Source organism: Synchiropus splendidus, chromosome 16 (assembly GCF_027744825.2).
Source record: "Synchiropus splendidus isolate RoL2022-P1 chromosome 16, RoL_Sspl_1.0, whole genome shotgun sequence".
NCBI classification, from domain to species: Eukaryota; Metazoa; Chordata; class Actinopteri; order Syngnathiformes; family Callionymidae; genus Synchiropus; species Synchiropus splendidus.
In genome coordinates this window covers 15,277,654-15,300,349 of record NC_071349.1, presented here as the reverse complement: position 1 = coordinate 15,300,349, position 22,696 = coordinate 15,277,654, and the positions used below count along the sequence as shown (strand labels likewise).

Here is a 22,696-nt window from a genome sequence, read left to right as displayed (position 1 = left end):
AAAGTAGACATTAATTCCATGGAAAAAAATATTGTAATGAATATTTCAGATAAAAACATGGCATGATTAGATTAATGAACGAATAAAAAAACCTGATTCCGCAGAGATGGACTCGGTGTTAAAAGTGAGGAAGAGGAGGGAAATGACAAGAAAGAGTAAAATAAAAGTTTATTACGAGTTTCTTATGTTACAGCTGCGCACCTCATAGTCGCCAGTGAGGCAACGACCGCTCCTTCACTTGCTAGCAAACGCCACGATCTGCTCCTGTGGAGAGAGAGAAGGTCAGCAAACCAGGAAGTGAGACGCAGGAAGTGACCCGGCTGATGTGTGAGCAGGACAGTTATACTTGCAGCGAAACCTAGATAGACGCCGCGACAGTAAAGCAGCCCTGGGGGGGGGGCGGAGCCTGGGCCAGGTGGTTGAGGAGGAACTCACTTTAAGAGCCGGCAGCATGTTGGTGGCCTGCAGGCCGAACGATCTGAGGAGAACCGCCGGGGCGGCGCTGGTGGAGTAGAGACGCTTCATCAGGTCGATGGCCGCCATCATGGGAAGGTTCTGGCGCTGACGCTCACTTTCGTACTCCAGCAGATGCTGGACCGCACCTGAACACACACAACATGCAGGCGAAAAGGAGGAAGCTTTTCGTGTTCCACATTCTGTACCTCTTTATATTTTATATGTACTCATGTACTGTTCAGTCAAACCTTTTACTTAAAATGATCATAATACATGTATTAAGAACACATTTTTGGTGTAATTTGCATTCATTATTGATACTTTTTTAACCTCTAACTACTCTAAGACAATGATATAGAAGTAGTATTTGAAAGTTAATAACATGGCAGCAAGCAGGAAACATCATTTTTCAAAATGCGACTCCTCTGAAAAAAACAAAAAAACACTGGTGTTCCAGACATACGCCGAAGCTCCGCAGCGTCAACAAGAAAACATAAAAATATCCTCTGATGAGTCTCATGTTGGTAAAAAGTAGCGAACGTGCTGTTCCTGGAAAATATGAAATAAAAACGGCATGCTGCTTTTTATAATTCGGATGTGACCACGTACGTGTGTGTGTGTGTGTGTGTGTGAGACTGACCCAAGTCCTTCCCATCGAAGGCGGCGCGGCTCAGGATCTGCGTGAGGGTGACCACGTCCCCGAAGCCCAGGTTGGCTCCCTGGCCGGCCAGAGGGTGGACACGATGAGCCGCGTCCCTGCAGGGGAGACATCCGCCGCTGAGACCAGAACCAACCGTAGCAAGCCTCTGGGTCTGAAGGTCCAGCCAGCAATGTTCTGGCAACGTTTGGTTCCCCAGAAGAAACCACCGCGGATAGTGGAATTTTATGCAACAGACTCTTCCATACAGGAAGGGAACTGGTCGAACCAGCTGGCAGGAAGTGACCGGAACAGAGGAAGTGCTTTGGTGTGACCACTGACCAGGTTTAAAGTCTCTTACCCAATGAGAACCACTCGGTGGCGGACGTACTCAGAGGCGTGCCCGAGGCCCAGAGGGAACATGACCCTGCTCTTGGGTCCGATGGCGGCGACGCTGGGGGGCAGCTGGCGGGGAGAGCCGGCAGACGGCAAGATGGCCGACAGGGCTCCTCGGAGCAGCGTTCCCGCCGTCTCCGTCAGCTCCGACTGGTTGTCGTTACTCCACTGTCGCAGGGAAAGAAAACAGACTGGAGTGGACAAAGACTTCAGAACCACCCCTCCACCTCACCCCCCTCCACTCCCTTTCTTCCCAAATGACGGGTTTGGCAGGATCCGAGAGTCGCGCTAATTAAAAGAAGACGTCGGCCGCGCTCAGCAGTTGAATTAGCTGCGTTTGAAAAACATTCCATGCAGTAATGGTCGACACTGGCGGACCGCAGGCTTAATTAGCAAACCAGGCCTGCAACCAAACGTGACTCAGCCGCGATGACCCCGTCCACCCAGTAAAAATAGAGCGCTTGGGAAAAAACGCGTCTCCCACCCCAAAAAAAACGGATAGTCGAGTCAGCACGCTGGTGGGCTACGAGAGCCACCTGGGAAGAGGGACGTCACTCAGGTCAGCAGGCGCAGACAGACCTCAGCTGCAACATTCCTGGTGTCCTCTACTGGGATGCCGGAGCATTGCCACCAAAGAAGGTCTCCTGTTCACTCACTTCTTGATCTCCACTTGGGAGAAAGGGATTCTCATTTCCTGGGTGCCTCACACAAGTCTAAGCTTCATAGTGTTTGGTATCTGGTTAGCTAGCCTTTCCAGATGCTTCTTAAACTCTCTTCGTGAGCATGAGTAGCGCCACCTGCTCGGCTGACTGGTGAGGATTTGACTCACAAAAGCAAGAATCATAGCCTCCTACTTACGAACGCTGAGTTGACCGCGTCCACGAAGCTCTCCTCGTCCAGCTCCAGCAGCTCCTCGGCCAGCTGATGGCTTGTGGACCAGACCAGAGAGCTGTGGGAGTCTGACAGCTGCGGGGGAGAAGACCAGAATCCTGGTGAGTGTCGGTGAACTGGTGGAGTCAGACCTGGGCGCCGCCGTTACCGGAAGCATGGCGATGGGTCCGGTTGGGAGGAAGCGCTGCCAGGCCACGTTGTTCTCCGTCGGCTGTCCAACACAAAACATCGTCGTGAAATTGAACTTCTAGAAGACACTTTATGAGCACCAAGTATTTTGCAGCATCATTATTTTGGAATCCATTTTTCGCGTTGCAAGCAAAAATTATTTTTCACTAGATACTCCCATTTTCAACATTTCACTTGTTTTTATTTTCATTTTTTCATGTCTGTTTTTTCCGCAACAGATATTAAAATAATTCTGAAATGCAAAATTAAAAATATATATATTGGTGATGCTCACTTTAGCAGTATTCCAATCTCTCAAAATAAACTAAAGATATTGGGGGGAAAATACCTTATAATAAACTGCCTTTATATCATATTGACATTTTCTACCCACAGTTCAGCCACCAATGTGATCACAGCTTAATTTATATTGACAAAATTTCAATAAAATATTAACAAATACAAAATATAAATGAGCAAATATCACATTTGAAGCATAAAATGCAACAGTGAAATCACAATTTCTCTTCTCTTTTTTCTGTTTTTCCAAGGTAAATGTAAGTCATTTTCTTCTTGCCTTTCAGTGCGGGGGCCCCTCACAGTATATAATGCGGCCCTAAGGAAATTTCATTGGCCACTCTCACTGGACTTACTTACATGAAAAACAGCACCAACAAATGATATGCAGATATGAAGGTAAGAGTAGAAAGTAAAGTGAAACCCACTTCTGAGAGATGCAGCACAGCCACCACAGCAGACTGGTCGTAATTCCACTTGACTGTTGGAATCCCCAGCTCCCGCCTCACCATGGAGTTGGGACCGTCGGCACCAATCTGACTCACAAACATGGAGGTGATAAGTGGACTGGCAGCGCCAAGGCTTAGACTCCAGAGCGCCACTGACCAGCAGCTTCGTCTGAAGCGTTTCACCGTTGGCCAGCGTGACCTGGACCCAGGGCAGCGCGTCTCCGGCCGTGTGAGGGACCGGCCAGGTGTATTTCACCACTTTGGACCGGTACTTAACCTGAACGCTGTCTGGGAGAGGACACCATCGGAGGGGTGGTCAGAAAAGGACATCAACTGGACCTGGTGCTTCGGGAGAGACTCAAAAAACAGACTCAACTGGGTCAACAATAGCAAGGACTTCCTGTTTGTTTGCTGCCGAGTGGAAGACCTATAAAGTTCGTGCCCTCAGAACCTGTTTTAACAACCTCGACGTGCTGCTCTGACTAATTGTGTTTATTTATCAGTCGACCACGCCGCACTTCACGCACCCAACCATCTGGCTGCCGAAACAGCAGCCGGTCCAAGAATAATAGCCGTAGCTGGTTGCGGCGATGAAAGGATTCTGAAGGGAGCCGGTGCCCACTTGGACCGGGACCCGTCCGCAGCGCTGGCTCGAAATGATTGGAGTTTACAGTGGAAACATCTGGCGGGAGCTTGTTCCTCATCTGAAACCAGCTGACAAATAGGAGACACGTGCGGCGGAGAAACGTGCCACAACCGCACACTTCCGACGGTTGCTGCTCGAACAGTGTTTATAAATATGCCATTTGAACCCGGCGAGCCCCAGAGGTGTTTTCTCACCCACGTTTCCAAAACACAGGAGCAACAATCTTGCTACTGTCGCTGCTGTCACAAGTCAAAAGTCTGTTCAACGTTTCAACAATGTTCTGCTCCATGATTTCAAAGATGTTTTATGACTGCCTCTGTGCCAACTGCATTGTGGGTAAATGGATTTGAGATGGTGAAGAATTCTTTCTAGATTTGATCTCTTGGAACAAATCTAATACACTTGTTACTGGTCAGGAGTTTTTTTTAATTTCTGTATTGATTTTTTGAAACATACATTTGGCACATACATAAGTCTTTGAGTCAACTTCCTTTTTATGATAGACAGCAGTGTTTTGGTCTTCTTCTCCCCATTGTTTTCAGGGCTTCCTTTAGCATTGTTATTTTAATTTCTAAGAAAAAAAGACTGTTTTTTATTTTATTTTCTAACTTCTAATTCATCTGTTTTTCTTTTTTATGTAGTTTCTCCAATCTTTTCACATTTAGGGTTATCAGTTTACATCTGAAAAAGACTTCTACTACTGATAAATCAGCCCATCCTCAACCTCAGGAAAGTGGACTTCTGCGTCCCCAACAGTAAAAACTGTTCATGAAAGCACCTGTTGAAGCAGTTTTAAAAATGTATTAGAACATTTTATGGCAATACTTTAAATTACATTTTACTTATATCTTCTATGGAGTTAAAATAAAATATAATTTGTATTATATTTTATTATATATATTATATGTTATTTAGACATGGTTTTATTTTATTTATTTTATTCAGTTTTTCCAATTTTCTCAACGGTTTGCATCCAGTGTATTTTTTTTTAAATATGACTTGTACCTGGTTCTTTCAATGACAAATAAATTTCTTGCAAAGGGTAATTTTCACAAGGTTTTGTTTAAGAAGATTAAATATTGTTATTGATCACAAATGAAATTGACAGTCATGAATCAGTTCTATTACTTGAATGGGCCCTGGGTCCATTTGTTCTAGGAAAGGTGGGCCCCGAGATCAGAAAGGTTAAGGAGCCCTGTTGTAGAGGGCACAGGGAGGAGACCTGCCTCCTCAAGAAGAAGAAGAAGAAGGAGAAGAAGAAGAAGAAGAAGAAAAAGAAGACAAAAAAGAAGAAAAAGAAGATGAAGAAGAAAAAGAAAAAGAAGAAGACGAAAAAGAAGAAAAAGAAGGAGAAGAAGAAGAAGAAAAAGAAGAAGAAGAAGATAAAGAAGACAAAAAAGAAGAAAAAGAAGATGAAGAAAAAGAAGATGAAGAAGAAAAAGAAGAAGAAGAAGAAGAAGAAGAAGAGGGAGAAGAAGCTCACCAGAGAGACTGTGCAGCTGCTTGGTGAGCGCAGCCACAACCACGTCGTTCTCCACGATGTACGCCATCTCCTCCTGCAGGTTGTCCTTATCGAAAGTGATCAGGGCATCGGAGCAGGCGTCCCAAACCTAAATGAGAGGCCCATTATGGTCGCGGTCGCACCCGCAGATGCGAACCCCTCCACTTATATATAGCTGGGCACACATGAAAAGGCTGGCACCAACAGGCCTGAGAGGGTCAATGGAGCCCCCCCCCGCCTCCCTCGGGCTCTGCAGTCGCTCCTGACGTGGCTTTTAATTTCCCGCGCACACAAATAACAAATGACACGCTTGCAAAGACAGCAGCTGATGTTTAAGTGTATAGCAGTATTTATACACCTCTGCTACTGTAACCACTTCAGTCATGCTCACGCAGCAACAGGTTATCAGCAGTACAGTCATCAAAATGTTATTTAAGCTGCTGAACTAACACTTGAGCTCTGACCATGACATCACAGACAGTCAAACTTGACGTTAGATTCAGTCCGATTCTTTATGAAAGCACCAGTTTGATCCTCAGTCAGAGACACCAGGCCCCAAAGCTACAGTCTGACACGCGTGTGTACAAGCTTATTCCTGCTGCAGGGCGTAACTATGGCGACACAACCCCTCATTCTGCAGTAATACGCTGCCGAGCTGCAATTTTTTCCCTCAAGCTGCCATAAAAGCTCGGGCTGCGAGAGAAAACCACTAATGGCAGCGGGTTTGCGACTTGTGATAAGTGGTGAGCAGGAGAGATTTACGGCGAGCCACGCGTTCTGGCTCCATACCAGCTGATGTTTGAGGGGAGAGTGGGTTTTCCACTGCTAGTTTCTAACTTCCTCGCCCTCGTGGAGGAGAATCCAAGTCCAAGTAGAATTAAACAGAGTTTAGAGAACGTCTCCAAACTTGATGTTTTTGACATTCATTATAAAGCAACTGAAGTTTGCAGAAGTGTCTCGGTCACGTCTCATGTTAACAGACGAACAAGTGGACTGAAAGAACTGTTGACACAGATGATTCCAGTTCAACTTCACCTGAGGTTTGTTTAGCACTTGAAATGCAGTAACACAAATGGTGAAATAGTGTAGCGTCAGCTCTAAGAAGCAGGTATGTTTGATGGGAATATTTGAGCATTTGACCGTGAGGAAAGAATGTTGCCCAGCCCTTCAATCGTGACATACTTTCCCGGTCCCATGTGCGCGACCCAGATCCAGCGGGGCAAAGGCGGCCCGGCGAAGGTATAATGGCAGAGGTGAAGGCCCATAATCACAAGCGAGCTCGACATGATGACTTCTTAAGCCCCGAGTGAAACGCTGCGGTCAGGAGTTTGCCGCAGGCCGACCACATCTGAGAAGCTGGACCGAGTCTTCACCCGCGGCAGTGCCATCTCTCCCCCTTCCGCCCGCCCTCCCTCACATGAATCTTCCGAATTAGAGGCAGGGAACGTCAGGACCGTGGAATATTCCCTGAATGACCGAATGAATTAATTCACATGTGAACAAATGAATGTGAGAGAGCAAGAGAGAGGCCGGAGTCTAACGCTATGTACACGACGTGCACAAGCAGGAGCCGTGTCTGGTTCATTACAGAGAAGTCGCAGATTATCTCTCCACTAATTGTACGCTGGGATGATAATGACAATCTGCCCAGAGATTGATGACAGACAGAAATACATAGAGAAGATTAGAGAGCCCACAGGGCAGAAGTCGCACAGAGGCCTTTATTGTGTTCAGGTGGCGCCACTGTAGGAAGTGGCGGACCAGAGCTACATGGACATTATCTTGCAATGTGTATCATCCGAATACATTTAGTCGCCTGGTTTATTTTCGGAATACATTTTCAAGGTTCACTTTCACTTTCCTCAGTAGCTTTCCCGCTGAAAACTAAACGTACCTGCATCTTCTTGTACGGTTTGACTCTCATGTGGGTGATGTGCTCCCAGGCGCCGATACCTGCACCGCAACAATGATACATGTTAACTCACTCAACGTTACAGGAAGAAAGCCAGGTGGTTATGACACTCCGCAGTTGACATACAGATATATCACAAAGCAGATGTGAACTATCTGCAGAGAGACTGGGTTGGGTGTCAACGCTATAAAACTCAATTTGATTTTGTTTGTAGGTAGCAGCTACGTGACGGAACACGGCTGTTCTGAGTGGATTCAGCACCAGCCTAATTGAGGTCAGATACAGTAACCTCCTTGTTAAATCCCAGCGTCTGATCCCAGGATTAGCTCGTCCGAGACATTTCATAATCGAAACCAGAAGCTACACGAGAGGACTGCCTGCAGAACACGTTGCTAATATGTAACAGGTCGGAGAAGAGCAGGCATGTGACCACAAGACGACACCAGTCGCAGCAGGGAGAAGAGCTGGTTCACCACAGCGGCATTAAACTGAGAGTGACGCGTTCATATCTAGTCTACTGCCCTAGTTTTATGTTGACAACAGAGGAGCAATCTCTGTGTTGCTCTTCATGCTAACTGTTGCCAACCAATTTTATCCAAGAAGTTCGTATATACACACACATATTTAAGAGGCCTCGTAATGCTTATCATGTTTTAAATGTTATCTACAGTGCGAAACGTCCTTTTTGTTGGCTTTTCAAACAAAAAACAGAGGGTTTTCAGGAAGACTGCCATAAACCTAAACAAAAAAATCTATTTTGATGTGAAGCTACTGTATGTAAGAATGTGAGCTTTGATAACTGGAGATAAAGAAACACACATCTGTCCCCCTTTTCTTCAGACGTCACATTCAGTGACAGGGATGATTATATTTCTGGGGTAGAACATGATAGAGACATGATTCCACAGATGCTGAAAGCTACCGTGGAGTTTGTCACTGCGAGAACCGGTATATATCACACGGACCTGTGCAATAATAAATAGATGACACACTGCCTAGTTGTACTAGTTCAGGAATCATTCATCAGAATCGCGAAGAACTGAGTACTCACGGCTTAGTAGTGTGGTCGACCCCGGACTGATGGAGCTGACTCTGGTGCTGAAGGAGTCAGGAACCTGGTCCATCACCTTCTTGTTGCCGGCCTCCAGCAGCAGAATCTTCTTACCCGCCAGGTTCGGATCCGTAGCTATAGAGAACAAAAGCTCAACAAGACTGGGAGAAAACTGGGATACTGCAAACACTTGTTCACGTCATCAAAATGAGTGGACTTGAATTTAAATGATGTCTTATTCTAACATTTTAAATGCTTATGCATCCCACTTTAGGTCATGTACTGGAGCACAGTGAAAGCACTGGCTCTACTCAGAGTCTGTACAGTGCAGTGGGTGGGTCTCACTCACCTAGAGAACACGCCATGGCAGATCCAACCATGCCTCCTCCCGATATAACAACATCATAAACCCCACTTTCTTCACGCTTCTCCTCATGCTGTGAACTCGCTCGACCTCGCCGGCTGATTCGAACCGCAGACGCCTCTGACAGAAAACACCGCCCGAGTCCGCGGAATAACAAAGTCGTCCTGGTAACCTTGTGCATTGTGACATTAAAAAGCAACGACTCTCGTTCAGATGTGGATATTCTCTGCTGGTAAATCTGCGCCAGAGGCGGTTTCTCCTTCAGTTTGTCCTCATGCCTGTGTGTCAGACGCTCATGTGTAACTCCATGTTTGTTGACAGGAGCTGGCGAGGAACTGCTTCCGCGTTTACAGCCAAACACAGCATAGGGAGAGGCCACGTGACGAAAGTCCGCTTCCGCTGCTGTATAAAGCGCGAATTAAAAACAAATTGATAAAAAAGAAATTCTTCGCATATCGATTCCTAACGTTTGTCATTATTACGACTATTTCAAATTTGCACATTGCTCGACATCTTTCGTACACAACATGGACATAATAAAACGTCTTGACAGTCATTCTCATTTATAATTGAACTTCGTCGTTTTAAATTGGTATCGATTTAAAATAGGGCAAATACAACGCTACTGTCAGCTACCTTCTTCAATACTGCTTTACGTGCGCAATGTTTTTCTCCCATACTTCTTAAATATTTAATAGACAAGTGCCTCTATAACAACTTTGACAACAAAAAACTATTAAATAATAATAACAAAAGGTATTTACGTTGAGTATAACGACGACATTGAAACCGAAAAGAATTGATGCGAAATGAAGACCGACAACATTAAAACACGTAACGTGAACTTCTTTTGTTATTGACAAACCTTAAAACATTTAAGAATTAAGACTCTCGTTGAGTTCAGTTCGACGGAAATACGCCACGTATCAATGACGTCAACTAAAGGGGCGTCGGAGTGGTTGCCGCAGCAACGCGGGAAAACACATGAGACGTGAAGTCGCAGGTGAGTTTCTCATTTACCTTTTAAAATCTGTCGACCAATAATAAACACAAACGATGATGATGTGTTTTTGAGCCACGTGTTTCAAAGCAATTACGTCATCGTTTTGTTGGAATATTAGGCCGAAGTTAGTCTTTGTAGTCCTCGATTAAACTATAAAACACACAGTTTAAACGTTTCTTTAAAGAAGTAATTGAGGCCAGTGTATTAGTTCTGTTCTGACATTATGATGACGAATTTGCGCTATTATCAGGAAGCAAACGTTCTTCATTGCTGACCACTTTTTTTTACTTTATTTTAAACTGGAGGTTTGTTCTGCATCCTCAAATGTTTTGTTTATGTTGCCTTGCTACACCAACAATATACCATTTATATCTGATTCATAATTTAATTTGGCTTATGTTGCGCACACAAAACGTGTACTGCACTGATCATTTCTTTAAAACTGCATGTATTCATGTAAACAAAATATCAATGAGCTTCTATCCATCCCTGGCTCCTCTGTGCCGCCTAGATGATCTGAGGTGAAAATGTCTGTCGTTCAAACCGAAGTGGAATCAGAGTTGATCCTCCGCCAGCAGCTGAAGTGTCTGAGCGATACGCTGAGGGAGCAGCTGCAGCAGACAAAGAGGAGACACAAAGACCAGCTCCTGAGGAGGCTCCATCAAAGCCGCCTCTCTTCACCGGATGTCAGCCAGATCTTTCCACATGAACCCGCTCCACAGAAAAAGTAGGTCTGCTGTGCATTCATAGGACCAGTTTTAAGAGGACAAAACTCATACTTAGAATTGAATTATGACTGCTTTATCGATTACATTGCATTAGTTCTGTTCTTCTAATGATTTAGATAATTTCAGAATTTGAATGAAACCAACAGGAATTCAAACTGGGAGGAACAACTGGACTCAATCTGGAACAATCCGACCCCCGCGCCGAAGTCTGTGCCGAAATCCAGCGAGCAGATGAAGCAGGAGCAGGATGAAGCCGAGTGTCTGCGACAGTTCCGAGCCTCGCCGGTCCCGGAGCAAACCAAGCGTCCTCTCTACCATCAGATCACGGAGCTGAAAGAGAAGCAGAGAGAGAAAGCCCGGGAGCAGAGGAAGAACTTTCTGCTGTCGGAGCAAAAACCCTTCAGCTTCCACGAGAGAGAGAAGATGAAGAAGGAGAAGCAAGAGGATCAGACGCTTCAGAGGGCCAAGAAATCCACACCGAAGGCAGCAACAAGTGAGTCAAGGAAACATGGATTCACACTTGCATCCTATGCTGGAATGTTATAATCTTTGTGACTGTGATGTTCATGTAGACCAGCAGGAGGCGCCAGAGAAACCAATGGCACCAAAACTCCGCACAGCGGATCGAGCCAGAAAAGAGAAGATGGGATTCCTGTATGAGAAGCCGAGTTTTCACCCAAACATCATCCACCAAGTCCCAGACTTCCAGCGGCTACACAGGAACCTTCAGACGGACGGTCTGAGAAGACCCCATGGCACGGACGGCACCAAGTGTCAGCCCTTCATCCTGAGGACGTCAGCAAGGCCCGTCAGGCAGCGAAGGATGAGTGTGGACAACATACAGGTCAAGTATCCTCCAGATCACTTGAGTTGTTAGCAGTTGAGTCGCTTGGCTAATGGGTAACCTCACCTGAGGATGTCCTGCCATGAGGTGACCTCTGATAGTGTGGTACGCTTTGTAGATGTGAAGACAAGAGCTTGTCCTCTAGAGCCCCTCGAATTCTGACCACACAGAGGAAAGATGCAGGCTTGACCCAAACCCATCTCCCTCAATTGAGGCTGTGGTGTGTGGGGAAAGGCATCCCAGACTTCTGCCTCCCACTGGGACTTGAAGCCACACGAGGAAGCTCAGGAATCAGCGCTGGTTTCTCGTCGTGATGACAGTTTGGAAAAATCACGGAGAGGCCCGGAGGAATTTGTCAGGGTTGCATTTCTCTGGTCTGAAACGTTCAGTCGGTCCTGCGATGACAGATTTACAGCGCAGATCCGGCTTCTCTGCACCCCGTGTTTTATTCTTTAGGCCTCCTCTAAACACGTCCCTCAGATGTGGCACTGCAAGCGCTTATTAAAACATACACACTACATACTGTTCCTCTTCAAAGGAGCCATTGTAGCGCGGCGTCCTTATATAACTCCTCCCTCGTGCCATTGAAACACTCGCCCTGATCCCCAGATCAAACTATGGGACCAAACAAAGGAGAATAATTGCGGAATTAAATGACTGTAATTGGGAAATGAACTTTGTGATCAGTTGAAGTTCCTTCCTCCTGCTTTTTACCCACAATCGACAGCATTCTGTTGAAGCGATTTCACTCGTCTTTTAAACTGTCACCTGTCTTCCCTTCACTGTGCCACTTCCAAAAGGGACTTTGGCTAACCAGAGTGGCGATAGATCAAACCTTGCACAAGCCCCCAACAGGGGGCAGTGGTGAGTATGTAGTGAACCTAGAGTGAGGTGACTGAGGACTTGGTGGATGATGAACAAGTCCCTGGATGATCTATAATGGCGTGTTTCCACCCAGCAGTCTCGGTCTGTTTGTTGCGGGTAGTTAGCCATAAGTTCTCACCGCCAAGAACATCCGAAATAACTGACCCAGCCCAGACCGTTTTTTGGTATGGCCCCCAATATAGGACTACTATAGGACCCTAGTTTCCTAGGCCTCCCTACCTCAAGAAACAGAGCAAGATGTTGTTTTCCATCCACAGGCACCAAATGAAGGGAAACTGCAAAGAAGCAAATCACTGGGAACCTTGAAGTCTCTGTCCCCCGACACACTCCCGGTCTACATCACCGACGCCGTGAGGAGGCGGAGTCATGCCATACGGTGAGTCCTGACCCTAAACCTCGCACCACGTGGGACTGACCCAGACTGCCGCAGGAAGTCGATGGAACTGCGGGAGAGTCAGAGCCAGGAGACATCAGACTGGTTTCTGAAGAACCAGATGAAAACCCAGGTCTTGAGGAAGTCGGTTTCCCTCCATGCCAAGTTGTTGGACCCTCACAACAGCTTGAAAGACGTTTTTAAGGAGAAACTTCAACAGCACCGGTCAGTACTGGTCATGGCAGAGTCCCTATTTCTGCTTTTCACATCACAACAACCGCACATTCACTGTGACCACACAGTTAAGCCTGAACTATAATCTTGGGTCACTTGAAGGGCGGCTGACCAGCAGAGGATGAGAGAATACAAGAGGGAGTTACGGGACATCAACGCACGAGTCACCGATCGGCCATTTTTGTTTGAACAGCTGAAACAGGTTAGTTACATCTTGAAGCTTCGACGGGTCAGGAAATGCTATTGAGGGCCAACTGTTTGCTTTCAAACCAAAGACATGAGCCACATATTCCAGGGTGTTCTTCGACGCCATCTGGTGGTCGTGCTGCTTAATGCTCATGGTTGATGGACACACAAGTGTTGGCTCAAACGTTTACTGCAAAACCAAATTACCGTCTACCACGCCTACTTTTTTCTTGCAGTCTGAACCCTGCGGCTGATACAGTGACACAGTTAATATATAGATTTTTACAGGCTATAGAGCGTCATGCTACCAAAAAAATTGAGCGTCTTCACATCCAACTGATTACATCGCAGGCGTTTTATTCACCGTAAAGCGTTCAAAATCCGCTGCTTTCGCCCGTGTGTCTGCAGCTCCGCAAACAGAGCTCCTACAGGACTGGAGACAAGATGCAAGACCGACTGTGGTGTCCGAACTACGGACGAAAACCGCACATTTTGAGCTTTTTATGGTTAATAAAAGATATGAGGAGTTGATGATGCCAGTTCAGAACATTGCCCAGTTGGTTTCATAAGTCACTCACCATGGTGGACCCCGTTTTCAGAACTACTTTAGACGTGAACCTCATGCATTTTTATTGACATTTCTACGGCGCAGACAGCACCACTGCACCCGCGGCTTATAGACCAGTATGTATGGACAGCTATCTTCCTCCTTAAATTTAGTGGGTGTGGCGAATATTCAGGTGCACTCTATAGTCTGGAATTTACCGTAGTTGCACAAATACTTTGTAATGTCTTCAAATATTGCTGTTTAAACACAATTTGATGAGTGGACTTCCAATACATTTCAGATGGAAATAAAGGGGTGGACTCTCTAGCATCTGTTACTCTACCACCAGCTCGGCAACATCTTAAACGCCACAGGATAAAGAACTACTATAAAGAACTACTTTATTTTTTTCCATAGTTTTGGAATTAGGCATCGAAAAGGTCACGTTTTTTTTCCCCGCGCCACATTCTGTCACGTGGAACGAGATCTCTGTCAAATCGTGACTGCTGTGTTCGTAGCGAGACGCCAAGACGTTGGTGGAGAACATGTTCAAGAAGAAGCTGAAGGAGGTCGGCATGAAGGAGGAGTTCGTGGAGGAAAAGGGACGAGCGGCGGACGGAGCCTCCGAGGATGATGATGAAGTCCCCAGCAAGTGAGAATCACTTCCCGCTTCGTCTGGTCAAAATATGAATTACAGTGCAGCTGCGGGACCAAGGACTTCATGTGGTTTCTAATCCTATTACATAATTTCAGAAGGGAAAACACTGAGGCCCAGTTGGATAATTACAACATAGTCCTTCCCTAACCTCGCATGTCTGCTTTAGGGATGAAGAGGACGGAGAGAAAATTGAAGATGTGGAGGAAAAATAGCGTGAAGAGCGGCCATGGTGTCCAGCCGCCACTGGTTTTATTTTTGTGGCTGGAACGACGACTCTTGTCCTGACGGCGAGCTTGCGACGGGAATTCGATCCTCAGTGATGTGCAGCCATCAATTTAGAAATCATCTGCAGAGAGTCGCTGATTTTTCACTGGAAAAGTTTGTCGGAGCGAGGCTGGGAGGCTCCAAGATGGAAGGAAGACAGGCGACCACACACGCTCCTGAAAACTGGTTAGAGCCCTGGTAATGTAGAGCAGTGTTTTTCAACCGGGCTGTGCCATGAGAGACGGTCAGGTGTGCCGTGGGAAAGTGATCCAGGTTCACCTCATGTGTCCGGAGATAGAGGCGGGCGATATGATGACATTAAATCATGACAATGAGAAGGTGTTGAGGAGCAACCAAGGTGAGGAGATCACATGGATTCGCTGACATTCTTTCTCTCCACTCTACTGTAGAGCTACAGTGTGTTGATGCGCTGATCTGAAGCCGCTCACATGCGCAGCTTCCTGCTGTTTTTAAAGCCGGTGCGCCTCTAACTTGACCACACACCACAGAACCATGGAGGGAGGGAGGGATCCTTGTCGGACCCTCGAGGCCAAAGACTGTCTGCACCGCAGAGCTAACAGAGCTAACGTGACGTCTCACTTCAAAACTTTATTGATAATCATGGAATGTCAAAGTTTGCTATGTGGTTTAAAAGTTGGCGAAAAACTAAATGCACTACAAAATAAATGCGCTCCAATGTGAAGAGGGAAAGAATCATCAGCAGGTTCAGGCAAAGAATGCTAAGGATTTGTCTGGAAACTCAAAACTACAATAAAATCATGCAAAAGAGAAGTGATTTAAAGTAGGTAAATAAATAAATAAATCATGATATATGTTGCCATATTGCCCACCGCTCTCTGGACACATTTGAAACAAATACATTTTCTGCAGTTTGTTTCTGCAGTTGTTCACAAATGAATAGGGATTTTCTGTAGGACTTTAAGCACAAGTGCGCTTTGGTCGAGGTTCCTTTGGTGGCGAGGCCCAGGATGAACCCCTGAAAAACACTGATCCAGAGTAAAGTTTGATTTAAGCTCAAACATGTTTGTGTCCTTGTGATGTGTTGCGTCCGTCTCCTTTACTTCCCTGGAGACTACAGGAAGAGTGGCTGCCCCTTTAACTCCAGACAGCTTGACGGATTCGTCCGTGTGGAATTTCATTAAATCAGAAATGAAGTATCGCGGATGCAGGAGCACGGCTGCGGTAATTTGTGGATGATGAACTGGGGGGACCAGAATAACAGCCCCGTCGGTCCAGCTGAGGTCACCGTCTGCGACATTAACGCGCGCTTCATCCGTCTAAATCCAGAAACTTCCGACAGACACATAAAACCGTCCGTCTGCGTTCCATTAAAGATGGTGTTCGCTCAGCTCGGCCGCGTCTGCCAACATGGGACTGACTTATTTCTGAAGAAAAACGACACACACACGCCCACATCAAACGCACTTTATCCGTTGGCCTGTGCTGTAAACTGGAGCTGAGGCAGCTGACAGGCTGGAATTTTTCAATTTTTTTTTCTCCCTCATACAAACCTCAAGTCTGAATATATAATCATGACAGGCCAGAGTTGTCATGTGGGTCTGCCTCAACTGTCCACCGCCAATCAGAACCGCTCACATCTTTGGACCATGTTCAAGCATCCACCAATATTCCAGTCTTGTCTCTAAACTTGATGTTTGGAATCAAAACCAGTGAAGAGAAACCTCTGCACGTTGGGTACTATGGTGGATTAGCTGCTGCTAACAGAACGAAAGTTATGGATGTAGCAGAAAGAAAAATCCCAAACTGAAATGTTGACAATATTAACACATTATTTTTTTATAAAGTAGTAAATGGTAGGTTATGTATAAACAACTTAAAAAAACATGTCATATATAGTAATGTACAATCCAAAGTTTATTTATCCAGTTATTTTACTAAGGCTTGAGAAAATTACATGAATACATTGGCGAAAATGTAGTCATGCAATATTTGCTTATATGAAGACAAAAACTTTTTAAAAAATGGTGGGAAGTCTGAGAAGAAGCCAAATAAGAAAGGAAATACATAAGAAAGTTAAGTGAAGAAAAAAAAGAAGCAAATGTAAACTGTTAAAAAATGCAAACTTGGCACATAAAGTAAACACTAGAGAGAAAGTGACAAAGGTGTACGTCAAAAAAAACCCAGCAATGACATGTACAGCAAAAAAAAAAATCATCATTTCATAATAATAATTGTAATAATAATTTGTTTTTACATTTTTACTCAAGAAAAAACGCATAAAATACAGAAATATAGTGGTAGCAGAAAAGATGGAGAAAAAAATAAACAAATATGTTAAATTTATGTTTAACATGTTTAAAAATATGCAGAAAAAAGACAAACAAAAAGATAGGCAGAACATTTTTCACCAAAGATGTGACAAAAATAGAAGATAGCAATAAAAAAAAAAATCAGCTGAAAGTAATTAAATCGGTTACTGTATGCATATCACATGACAGCCATAAAAAAACAATAATAAAATATTGCAAATTTGAAAATGTCAGCAAAGACTCCTGCTGAGGTCAAGAAGCGTAACTGAATTAAATGAATCTCTTCCTGTGTCTCAGAAAAAGCATTTTTCCCTTGGAACACCTGACACCTTGTTATTGAAATAGATTATAATTCCAGAAAGTCACATGACGCAGCCGCTCCATCCTGTCACGTTGTCATGGGAACCATGTAGCTCAGAGCAGAGACACAAGCCACTCGACGGTGTGGATGAGAGGGGCCGCCGCTCTGCTGTGTAACAGCTGTGATCCGCCCCGGCTGGCCGATGCCCTGCCACTCCCTGTGAGGCTCGCTCACGTCCCATCACCCCTCAGCTCAGCAGCCCGGGCCAGTGCCGCACTCGTCCTGCAGGAGGCGCTCGAGCAGAAGAGAGCGATCCCTCTTTCCCTCCTCCACTTGAATCATCTCCCCCCAGTGCTGGAGAGAGAGGAGGAAGGGGAGTGAGAGAGAATCCTGTGACAGATCAGAGCGTGGAGGAACTTCACAACACTGAGGAGAGGAAGAGCATCAGAGGTCCAAGCCGCCGCCGCCGCCGCCGCCGCTTCCTGCCTCCACACAGAAGGTACCGCGTGAGCGTGCACGGCTGCCGCCTCGTCCTGTGGAGGAGTTGTGCGTTCTCTCTCCAGAAGAACTTCCTGTCACAGCCGCCGAGCAAGGATGCTGTCGGAGAAGGACAAGGAGCTGATCCGGGGGAGCTGGGAGAGTCTGGGCAAGAACAAAGTTCCTCATGGCGTCATCATGTTCTCCAGGTGAGCCACCATCTATTCCCACCACATCATCCAGAGATTCATGCCGGGACCTCACAGCGTGACTTGTTGCTTGGCGACCCACTGCCGTCACTGGCTGGTCCACTCCGGAGTCAGAGGTCAACCTTTGACCTTGTCTCCGCAGGCTGTTTGAGCTGGACCCCAACCTGCTGGGTCTCTTCAACTACAACACAAACTGTGGCTCCTCGCCGGAGTGTCTGTCCAGCCCTCAGTTCCTGGAACACGTGACCAAGGTGAGACGTGTGAGCGTGTGAAAGTCAGGCACGTAGACCCTGATTCAAGCGCTGTTCTAGTTAAACTTCTAGAGTCGTCGCTCACGATTGTTTAGCTAACACAGCGCGGGTGAGACACCATCATGCTAATGACCATGGAGGAGAATCGTAGCCACAACCTCATTTATTCTTCCATATGCCATCGCTCAGGTGGTTTAAAATACCTCAACGACAGACTATCGTTTATTTGTGATTTTTAGGATTTATATATATATATATATATATAAATTTTATTTTTCTGTGTCTGTGTGTATGTTTTTTGTCATTTTTTTAATATTGAATTTCAAAGTTATGTGTATATATTTTTTTTGTGTGTGCATGTTATTTTTTCATTTTGTAATATTGAATTTCAAAGTTAGATTTTTCATCATTATTTACTCCTTTTTTTTTTAAATAATTGCTTCTTTCATTTACCGTTTTTATTTATGATGATTAGTTGGTTTCCAAAAATGACATTATTGTCATCTACCAAATTATTTATAATTTTATTATTTATATTTATAATTCATTTAAAAAATGATTCAGACATTTTACTTTTCTTACTTTATCTTAATTCTATTTATCATCAACATATTTTGCACATTAAGTTTTATTTTCAACAGTTATTTTTTTACGCTCATTTTTTTAAATCTTGGAATATTATTATTATTATTATTATGCCTGAATTTTATGGTAAAACATGGTACTTTTGTCCCCAATGAAATTGCCATTCATTGTTTTTTGTTTGGATTTTTCTGGGACTGATATTAATGTGGCAAAAATTACGTTTTCCTTTGTTTACTTCCACGTAACACCACATTGGTCCACATTGGTATCACAGACATCCAGCAAGACGAGAGCCAACTGCCTCAACTACATCTGATCTGCCCCTCAGGTGATGCTGGTGATCGACGCCGCCGTCAGCCACCTGGACGACCTGCACACTCTGGAGGACTTCCTGCTCAACCTGGGGAGGAAGCACCAGGCTGTGGGTGTCAGCACCCAGTCCTTCGCTGTGAGCCAACACCCGTGACAGGGATGTCGGGACGCCCTGTGGTAACGGCCCTGTCTCCTCTGCAGGTGGTGGGCGAGTCCCTGCTGTACATGCTGCAGTGCAGCCTGGGGCCCGGCTACACGGGGCCGCTGCGGCAGGCCTGGCTCAACATGTACAGCATCGTGGTGGCGGCCATGAGCCGCGGCTGGTCCAAGAACGGCGAGGACGAGGCGGACTGAGGCGGCGGCGGCGGGCGGAGCCGCCTGATCAAGGTTGCCATGGTTGCGTCACACGTGGCGGTGAGGCTTTGGTTTACATAGCGTCGCCGCGGATGGCGCGGTTACACTTACAACCGCGGGCTTTATTTTCTTTGCCGCGGCTGTTTAGCGAGCGGGCGAACGCCGCCTGGCGAGGGGCCGGAGCTCGTTGTATATAACACACTCGATATATATCTACGACACGTGGTGATGTTTGTGATGTTTCGGTTGACGTTCACTCCACACACGACTGAAACTGTGACGGGCTCCTGTGGCCTTCAGCCGTCAATCACGTGGCAAGACAAAAGCAATTCGAATATCTCCTGACAAGAACTGTTCCGATGATAGCTTTGATTTCGCGACTGTTACGGCCATTGCCGCCACTCTCTCTCGCATCCTCGCGACTGTTACACTCGATACGACTGTTAGCTCTGACGTTCTCGGTCGACCTCTCTGTTCAGTGGGTGTTCGTGTGGACCTTGTGTATCTCAGTGTGCTTTCTCAACTGCTTCGTGTTCTGCAGCCACTTCTGTACATTCGTGGTCTCAATGCCAAGTATCCTAGCAACCGTGTGGCCGCGACACCAACTCAACTGTTGATCCAAGCTGCTGATTTGAATCGCTTTACATCCACAAAGTTTATTTTTGTACTCCCACTCTCTCCGGATCGACATGCTTTCAAAGTGGCAGCTGATTTATATTTCCTAAAAATGAATATAGAAAGTAGAGTATTCTATCTTGTACTATCCGTGTCGGTGCCGTGCTTCTGCTGTTTCTTCTCGTCGTTCATTGCGCTGGACATCGGTGTGTAGAACGGGTGTGTCACTGTCTACCTCATCAGTGTTAGCTGCTAGCCAACAGCCACGACGTCACCCAGCTTTCTTTGACCAAAAACTCTCCCTGTACCTTCAAATAAAGTGATCTGTCGGTATGTTTTGCTTGTTCTTGCGCGGGTCTCTGGTTAGCTTTGTGATGCTAACTCAGTTAGCATCAGAATGGTCTTCAGGCTTATCCTTACAGAAGGGTATATATGACCATTTCATCATTTCATTTTGTGTTTATCCTTAACTATTTCATTTATTTGTGTGATTTCATTCATTTATCACCTATGTTTATCTATCTGCTGAAACTAAAGTTTCCCCATTGTAGGAAGAATTAAAGCAGTCTCATCTAAATCTAATTTTTATAAGGATGTTTTTTTTATATCTTTTAAAAACCCATTTGTAACACAGTTATTTTTGTTCCTTGTTATATATTTTTTGAATTATTTAAATAAAACCAGTCTCTTGCTATTGAACTACTTTAGACCACCTAGAATTTTGTTAATATTGCAAACATAAATTCACATTTTGATCTTCATTTGATGCAAAATAATCAAAGTTTGCTAGTTTTCCCACAGAATTTTTTTTTAATTGCATATTTCACTTTAAGTTTTAGCTTTTTTGAAACAACCACATTTCATAAAATATTTTCTTCTTCTATTATTTGTTCTCTTTTCTATATGTATTTATATATGCATTTATTTATATAATATATCTAATTCAATTGTCTACTTCATTTTTGTACATTATATATCTTATTTATTTTTTTATTTTTTTATGAAATACTACCCAGGATGCTTTAACGACAAAGTGCTGAACCAAATCTGGTATATTTGATGGTATATTTCAGTGACTCACAACATAAAACTTTTTCAATGTGCTGCCCTCAGACACCTTAAATATCAAGCTCTAATTCAGCACCAAAGTTGCGCTGAGAGTTCAAATGGCACCTTCAGGGTGAAGAGTGGCAGCAGGCTAAAGCGTCCAGGGAAAGGGGCGACACTCTCAAGAGTGTCTCCTGAACACTCCGAGGATCACTCCGTCGTGGCGTGTTGTTGTGTCGCCTGACTTCTCCCCCGCTGACGTCTCTTACATAAGATCAACGGCTCAGTGCCCTCGGAGACGACGGCTGCAGCCCACTGACTCACTCAGCTGCACACGGTCACATCTTCTCGCCTGGATCGCACCACTGACACATGAACCTCGCAGTGGACGCTGTCCCTAATCTGACCGGAGCGTGTTGTGGGTCAGGGACAGAGTCGGATTTAGCCAGAGACGACGCCCACAGTACAGTATGTGCACCGGGACCTGCTCATTACAGAATCCTCCTGTCAGCTCTGTCTGTGAGAAAAGACAAGGCGCTTTATTTTTAGAAAGTCTGCAACGTGTTTGGGAATGAAGGGTATTAAAACGTTGTCATGGCAACTGTTAAGTAACGGTCCAGAGCGTGTGTGCACTCGTGTACCAATGAAGGGAAGAGAGACGCTCCATCATTCCATCATCCTTTATCAGGCTGTGGAGTGGACTGCGAGGGGCTAATGAGGTCCGCTGTCGAGAGGGGGACGCCTGCGGCGCACAGCTGCTGGACGCGCGAATGCAGCGCGAAGAACACAACCAAACTCTCTTATCTGCATTGATCCACCTGGTTGACAGCGACAGGTGGTAGAAGCAGCTAGCTTAACTGCGCAGCAGCAACCAGCTAGAGGGACCAACACGTAACCCCACCACGTCCTCCTTTGTTCCCTTTGCGCCACATCAAAAATAAATCTCTCTGCTCTCTGACCCGTCATGGCTTCGGTTGGAGTCTTAAAGGTTGAACTGTATCAGAAGCGCATGATTGCTAGAGATGTTTTCGGTCACCCAGGTCAAAAGTTTGAGGAGAACACAACCATCCACAAAAGGCCACCATGGTTTACCAACCTTTTCCAGCATCAAAGATCAATTCCTTCTGTCGGGACTGATTACCAAACTCGCCGTGCGACCTTTGAGGCAACGGCAGACACTTTAAAAGTCGCCGAGAGCGGTAATTGTATGTAAATTCTCATCATATCGAGGCACATTTGCATGCGGAAAGTAACTCATCAGGGAGCGGCAATATGCTTCCCGCAGGAGGCAGCGACATGTTCTATTCTCGGCATCTGGGCAGGAGAAAAGTGAGCAGCAGGCCGCGTTCCCAGAGGAATTCACCTTTCGCTGAGAAGAAGGCTCTCAGTGGTTGCCAGGGGTGACGAGGGGAAATCTCAGGGACTTTTCACTCTGTTCAGAAACTCTTAGGAATGAAGATGGAGCAGCAGCCTTGATGCCCCTTGCCTTTTCAGAGCGAGAAAATTACATCTGCCAGGAGACGGCTGAAAAGACATTTGAGAGGCATTTAGTGAGACGTGGAGACCTTTTTTCTCACACGTGAAAGGGTCTGTAAGATTTATCTCCTGGCTGGATGTGCCAGAGAGCCTCTTTTAAAGTTGTGGGGGTGAGGCGTGGGTATTTTTAACTGGGGTCAACGAAGGTCTACCGAAAACGGGGAGAAAATGAGTGAGACTGAAATCCACTTAAGGTGCGCCCACATGTTTCTGTCACGTGGGGATACG

At 45.6% G+C, this 22,696-nt stretch overlaps 3 protein-coding genes across 6 annotated transcripts; 2 read left to right on the top strand and 1 right to left on the bottom strand.

The window, feature by feature from the left end:
- Positions 1-91: 91 nt before the first annotated feature.
- coq6 (coenzyme Q6 monooxygenase) lies at positions 92-9,667 on the bottom strand. The gene is made up of 12 exons (XM_053845641.1): positions 8,754-9,667; positions 8,405-8,539; positions 7,336-7,394; positions 5,424-5,550; positions 3,452-3,582; positions 3,274-3,381; positions 2,529-2,591; positions 2,348-2,455; positions 1,455-1,657; positions 1,097-1,212; positions 436-602; positions 92-264 (listed from the first exon to the last, which is right to left on the bottom strand). The coding sequence occupies exons 1-12, from the start codon at positions 8,947-8,949 to the stop codon at positions 235-237; spliced, it is 1,443 nt and encodes a 480-aa protein (XP_053701616.1). The 5' UTR covers positions 8,950-9,667; the 3' UTR covers positions 92-234.
- On the top strand, positions 9,497-15,518 carry fam161b (FAM161 centrosomal protein B). Of its 4 annotated transcripts, none has more exons than XM_053845643.1 (9): positions 9,497-9,771; positions 10,283-10,498; positions 10,646-10,992; positions 11,072-11,343; positions 12,486-12,604; positions 12,659-12,826; positions 12,938-13,037; positions 14,087-14,220; positions 14,322-14,431. In XM_053845643.1, the coding sequence occupies exons 2-9, from the start codon at positions 10,299-10,301 to the stop codon at positions 14,371-14,373; spliced, it is 1,392 nt and encodes a 463-aa protein (XP_053701618.1). In that variant the 5' UTR covers positions 9,497-9,771; positions 10,283-10,298; the 3' UTR covers positions 14,374-14,431. The 4 variants fall into 4 exon arrangements, with proteins under 4 accessions (XP_053701618.1, XP_053701619.1, XP_053701617.1 ...); XM_053845644.1 differs by lacking the exon at positions 9,497-9,771 and adding an exon at positions 9,961-10,076 and having other exon boundaries at positions 14,393-15,518; XM_053845642.1 differs by lacking the exon at positions 9,497-9,771 and adding an exon at positions 9,961-10,076.
- Positions 15,519-17,311: 1,793 nt separating this feature from the next.
- ngb (neuroglobin) lies at positions 17,312-20,338 on the top strand. Its single transcript, XM_053845646.1, has 4 exons — positions 17,312-17,768; positions 17,911-18,019; positions 18,933-19,052; positions 19,118-20,338. The coding sequence occupies exons 1-4, from the start codon at positions 17,677-17,679 to the stop codon at positions 19,268-19,270; spliced, it is 474 nt and encodes a 157-aa protein (XP_053701621.1). The 5' UTR covers positions 17,312-17,676; the 3' UTR covers positions 19,271-20,338.
- The last annotated feature ends 2,358 nt before the right edge of the window (positions 20,339-22,696 follow it).